This window comes from Propithecus coquereli, unplaced genomic scaffold (genome assembly GCF_000956105.1).
Source record: "Propithecus coquereli isolate 6110/MARCELLA unplaced genomic scaffold, Pcoq_1.0 Scaffold184, whole genome shotgun sequence".
NCBI lineage: Eukaryota > Metazoa > Chordata > Mammalia > Primates > Indriidae > Propithecus > Propithecus coquereli.
Genome location: NW_012143190.1, coordinates 1463936 through 1470481, shown reverse-complemented (window position 1 = coordinate 1470481; position 6546 = coordinate 1463936). Strand labels below are relative to the sequence as shown.

The following is a 6546-nucleotide window of genomic DNA, read 5'->3' as shown; positions in this document are numbered from 1 at the left end:
AGTCATCAGGATGGTACTGAAACCCAAAGTTTAGTTTCTGAGTGTCACCTATAACAGAATCTTTTTCCATGTGGGTGAGACTGTTCACCCAGTGCCTTATATTTTTAGGAGCTGTTAGGGAAAGGAGTTTCTCTCTCATCCCTCCACATTCTTATAACATGGCAGTGGGAGCTATGTGGCCATCTTCTCACACAGTGATTCTCTGCCTCATGCTGTACTCCCCATTGCCCAGAATCCAAAGATACCAATCTTCATGCATTAGCAGGATATTCACAATGAGGCAAAAAGAAGATATTGGGAAGCAAAGGCAAAATCGAATGGTAAAAAGAGCCAAGTGAAATCAACGCCAGAATCCCTTAGTTCTGTCAGTTTAACCTCAGGCTCCTGAGCCCCTTTTTACTTATCCATTTTTTAAAGCAACCTTATGGGAAATTGCTATTCTCCCTTTCTGTGTGTTTGAGCCACGTGGGTGCTGTCGGGACCTTCACGGTCCATCTTAGAAGACCTGGTATCTCTATACTTAGGATCACAAACATCCTCCACCAAGACATTTATTTTCCACAGTCAAGTACTGATGGTTCTCCGGATTAATTGTGCTATAAGTAAAATCATATTCCCTTTGTGCAAAGCCATGCTTAGTGCATTTCTTAGATTATAACATGAATTCATTCCCATTTGACATTGATGTGGAATACCATGCTTATCTTATTTTTGGTACTATCCAATGACCTGATAAGGTTTTATTAGTTATTACCAATAATTCAAATAAATTAGTATAACCATTTTAAAGTTTAAAAATAAGTGAAGAGATAGAAAAGATATGCTAAATTTTCAATTTCTGGCTTCTAATACTTGATATTTTTGGGTTTTAGAACCTTACTTAGGCCAACATTAACACTTTTTATTTTTATATCCTATCAGTTAGAATGGTTTGTATTTAATTTTTGAAAAAAAATGGCGTTTCTTTTAGAGGATTATTTAAAGAATAGAGTATCAAAGGCTTTCGTGCTAGTTGGGCATTCCTTCCTTTCCTCTGAAAGTTACTTACAGCCTTCATCTTAGAGAACAATACATGAAGCCTGGTCATTCAAAGAAATGACATTTTCGTGTTTAGAACTATAAGCCAGTCCCTTTTTGAATTCATTGTAATTTTTAAGTTTTTAACCAGTGAACTTAAAAAGTATTTAAAATTGGTTAGAATATTAAGGCACTACTTTTTATACTAAGTTTTCCTTAAATTAGTTCACAGTAAATAACCTCTCTGACCTGTGTTATTTATATTTTAATTCTATTAATATTTCTTTAATGGAAGAAAAGTTTGTGCTTATTAAGGTTTGGGGGTCTTTTTCATTATATGTGCAAGTGAATCCCCAGACCCAGCCCTGAGTGTTTTAATAGCGGTGTCATCTCTGATCCAAACTTTTGCCTGAGATTTGCATTGTAAGTCAGTGCTCTGTGTTAATAAACCAAGAAACAATTAAGTATTTTGTCATATAACCAAAAGACCTAAAACAAACAAATAAAAACCTCCAAGTTTATCTTTAAAGTATGAAGTTAACATATTTTGTATAAATTTTAGATAATTTTGGATTTGAAAATTCGTGTAGAGCAGGGAATAGTTTTCTGTTTTTATGACAATGGAAGGCTTTTTAGAGTGTTGGCACGTGACACTTGAAAGTGGCATCTCTATATGCACAGTTTCTTTCAGAAGATGTTTTGTAGCTTTTGAATTTGAGCAAAGGAGGGCAAGTTGTGCTCTAAGGCTAGATGAATTGCTTTTCTCCTTGACGCTGTATTGAAAATTACCCCACCACTTATAAATAAGTAAAATTCTTTACTTTAAACATAGGAGAATATGATTTATAATGAACCACCCAAAAGGATATAACTATGTCTGGGTATGTCCTAAATATTTCATTACAGGTGCGGTCCACTCATTGACCTTTGTAAAGGCCCCCATGTGAGACACACTGGAAAAATTAAAACCATAAAAATTTTCAAGGTAAGGATTGATTTTTTTAAAAAAATAGGAAACTTAAGGTGAATTAGATAGGAAGGAATTTCAGTCCTATCTTTTGTAGTCTGAACATCATGATATTTTAAAATATTTTATTCCTATTTGACTAGAACTAACACAATTATTTAGAATTTTGATAATTAGAACACTATGTTATAGATAGCTTTTGTTTGTCACTTAATCTTATTGTAAGTATTAAAATTTATTTCTTTTTCATGTGATATTGTAAAATACTGTTCGGCATACTGTAGTTTTCTTGAATTGCTCTAATGTGAGCAAGAATATTTATCTGCACATGAGAATAATGTAATATGGGTAAAAGAAAAAAATAAAAGCGGCTGTGGTGGTATAATGGAGAAAACATTGCTCTGGGAGTCAAGGGGCACGGGACTGACTTGGCAGCCCCAACCTTTCTGGGCCTTGGTTTTCTCACGGGTAAAACATGAGGCTGGAGGACAGCACTGTTCTTAACCGTTGACCAGAGATCAGCAAGTCAGATCTTTACCTCCCTGTACTTCCTGCCTCTCTGCCCCGTCCTGGGTGATGTAACAGCTATCTAGCCTTCCCTCCTTTCCACTCACTCCCTCTTCATTGCTAGAATCCACAGCAGACTCTTTACGTAATTTACTGATTATTGGTATAATTTGGGCTGGGGAGGTTTAGGTAGAATCAATTTAAGATTGTTCCCAGCACTGCAAAAAGTCTTCTTTAAGTAAGCTAGTTGATGTTACAGTGGAAAATCGTGTACATATTTAAGAGCAGTTTTACTTATAACCAAATGTTTGGCATGTTTACCAGAATCTTGTTTGATATTTAGAACTCCTCAACATATTGGGAGGGCAATCCTGAAATGGAAACATTGCAGAGGATCTATGGGATATCCTTTCCTGATAACAAGATGATGAGAACCTGGGAAAAGTTCCAAGAGGAAGCCAAGAACCGAGATCACAGGAAAATCGGGAAGGTATCCCCCATGTCTTAATCGCTACAGAGATAGAAACATTCCTTTGTTGGCTTATGATTATGTCTTGTAAAACTGAATTGTTTCAAAACTAATATTTCTTCTTCTTCTCTTCTCCTATCTTCTATTTTGTCGGCACTCATAGCCTGCTGTTGAGTTGTGCTAATAATACCCCAAGTATTTTCTAACCTCTTTCTTTCCCATATCTTTAGTAGATTTTAAAAATTGCACTCTTCTCTTATTTTTATCATGATATAAAAATAAAGTGTTTTTTTTTTTTTTTACATTGTGTACACTTAATAGCATACTTTCTATTTGGGAGGCAGAGCAGTGTGTAGAAAGAAAATTTGAATGCAGCTAGATTTGTTTTAATCTCAGTCCTGCCACTTAGTAGCTGTGTTAGATATTGGGCAAGTTACTCACTTGTGAAACTCCATGAAACCCTTGCTGGGTAGCCTTGCAGGGTTGATGTGGTGCCCAGCACAGGGCAGACTCTCAGTAAGTGACAGTCATGAAATATCATCATCACTTAAAGCCCACCTTCTGCAATGAACTTTTCTGATCTTTTTACCATGTTGTCTGTCCTTGAGATCCATACTCCAACTGTGTCAAGTAAGAAAATTAGCAGTAAATAACAAAAAGTGACATAAAAACGAAGTTCAAGCTAAGTAACCATAATTATGAATTGTCATTTTACATGTGCTGTTATATATAGTGAGGTATAAGTGTTGAGGGGCTTTGTAATGTCTATTATTAGAAGATGGAAATGACTGGGTATGATAGGTTTTATTCCTAGCATGTCATGTATGTGCTGTAAATATTAAGCAACAACAAATGAAATTTGAAATGCAATTATTGTTTTAATCTAGGAGCAAGAGCTTTTCTTTTTCCATGATCTTAGTCCTGGAAGCTGTTTTTTTCTTCCCAGAGGAGCCTTCATTTATAACACACTTATGGATTTCATACGAGTAAGTTAATTTTTAGAATATTTTATTCTCATTCAACTCCATTTCACATTTTACTCCTTTCTCTCATAATAAAATGGTCAAGAATTTTCATTAATTTCATTTTAGTCATAGTAATAAGAATTTTGAACCTAAAAGTGAGATACTGGATTGTGCCTTCTAATGAAAAAATAGAGATAATTTTTGTTTTCCCTAAATGTATTCCTGGATTTCATAAAGTACACCTATTGTCCATATAAGTTTATAAAACATGTAGAATATTAAGATAAGTGTTGTACCAAGTGTGAAACTCCCTGTGAAAGAGAATAAAAGAGAAAGTGTCTGTTCTGGCACAGAATGCTAACCTACGAAACAGTGCTTCTCAAAATATGGTGCATGGACCACTGGTGCTCCTCTGTTGTCTATAGCATGACTCCCAGGTGATTTTGCAGCTCCAGAGGAAAGAGTGAAAAACCAGTTGTGTAAAACACCTACTTGTAATACAAGTTCATTGGAAATTGGAAATTTAGTATTTACATGGTTAAGACTATGTAGATATCGTTTGGAGGTGATCTGTGTGGACGGCTAGGATTACATTTTCATTCTTGCCCTGTTTTGTCTCTGCTATAATTATTAATAATAATTACCTAAAATTTTCATTTACTCAGTTTTCTATGTGCCTATCGCTAATTCATCCTTAGAGTTCTCTCAAAAACTGCAAAACTCCTTGCAGCATGTTCTGCAATGATTCAGTAATTGCTTGTAATTTTTTTTAAACTTGGTCCTCTTGCTCCAGAGTTTACTCATTGCTAAGATTCTTGCAAACTGATGCCTTAGGACTTCTTTTCATCATTATCTGGGATATTCCCCTCATGTCTTTCCTATGCTGAATCCCCTCTTTCCTGGTCCTTGTCTTCTTCCTTGTTTATCCATAACTTGCATTTGGGGATCATTTTCTTCAGCAACTTTCTGAGAAAAGGGTACATGGTATATGCTAGTTATTCTCTGTTTGCCTCACAAGTCTTGTTCTCCTTCCTTCTCTTTCTCTGATGTGGCCCTGGAGGCTGACTTCATGGACTCTATCACCTTGGCCACATACCTTCTAGTAGGGATTGGCCAATGCAAGGCAGTGGTAGCAGATCAGAGGGCAGGGAGGTGGGACTTGAAGAATCACTGAAGATTATCAGAGACTTAGGCAGGTGGAGATGACCCTCACAGCTACTGTTTTGTTTATTTTTTTATTTTTTATATATTTTATTTTATTTTAGAGACAGGGTCGTGCTCTGTTGCCCAGGCTGGAGTGCAGTGGCACAATCATGGCTCACTGCAGCCTTGAACTCCTAGTTCAAGTGATCCTCCTGCCTCAGCCTCCTGAGTAGCTGGGACTACAGGTGTGTACCACCACACCTGGCTAATTTTTGTTATTTTTTTGTAGAGATAGGGTCTCACTATGTTGCCCAGGCTGTTCTCAAATTCCTAGCCTCAAGTGATCCTCTCACCTTGGCCTCCCAAATTGGTGGGATTAGAGGCATGAGCCACCATGTTGGCCACAGCTGCTGTTTTGGATGCTGGAAAATCAACACAGCCCTGGTGCCTTGAACTCTCAAGGTTGGGTATAGAATGGGTTGAGAATAAACAGAAAACCTTTATGGTGGCCTTAAAGGGATCTTTTGTTTTTTATAGATGCAAGACAAACAGACATGGCCGATGATCAGGTCAAAGGCCTGATTGTATGGGTTGCAAAATCCTAAAGGCATTTAAATACACAAACCCAGTGATCTCTTATTCTAAGGTAAGGACACTGGTTGGGAAGGCATAGGTTCCTGAGGCTTGGGATGGGAATATTTGACACACAAAGGTGATGCTGAGAACTTTGAATTCCCAGATAGCCTTGTCTGAAGGAATTGGCCTTCACCATGCGTAAAAACATTTTAGAGACTTCAGCTGTTTTTTCTCTTGGTTTTTAGTTAGATGGTTGTATATATTCCTGTATCTAGTAATATTTTATTATGTGACAGATATTGTATATAAAATAAATGTAGAGGCTCTAGATGATGTTATCTCCCACTAGAGCATTCACCCTTTGCTTGTATTGAAGCCTGGTCACTCAATTCAATCAGAGGTTGTGCTAGGTTAGGACTGGCTTCCATTTTAATAAGATTCGATCTACTTTTAATTCATTCCTGTTTCTAGGACATGGCCTTCTTCTGTTTCCAGCTGACAGGCTGGTGGGTCTATGTCTCTTCAGCCCCAAAAGACTAGAGGAAAGTCAGTTCTGCCCGTCCAGGGTTGTTACAGTCCAACATGGTCCTTTGCCTATCGCCCAGTAAAAGCCAATATACTGAGACAGCAGGTGTTGCAGTGGAGAAAGAGTCTTCACAAGGCACCAGGTGAGCAGATGGGAGTAATTTCTCAAATCCATCTCCATAAGAATTTTGGGGCTTAAGTTTTTAAAGGTGTTTTGGTGAACAACAGGCTAGGGAATTGGGTCTCCTGATTGGCTGGGGATGAACTCATAGGGTTGGGAAACAGAAATCATCTTTTCAGCTGGGAAATTTCCTGGGTAGGGGGTCTCAAGGCTTCTTGGATCCATTCCCATGCATGTCTACAGGTCTGGTTGACAT

General features: G+C 37.4%; 1 protein-coding gene across 1 annotated transcript in view; it reads left to right on the top strand.

The window, feature by feature from the left end:
• The window catches only part of TARSL2 (threonyl-tRNA synthetase-like 2), a 67009-nt gene that overhangs the window by 15700 nt on the left and 44763 nt on the right, over window positions 1-6546 (top strand). The window contains 4 exon segments of the mRNA XM_012642690.1: window positions 775-789; window positions 1853-2002; window positions 2835-2981; window positions 3848-3946. Of these exon segments, the coding sequence (XP_012498144.1) occupies window positions 775-789; window positions 1853-2002; window positions 2835-2981; window positions 3848-3946 (411 nt within the window).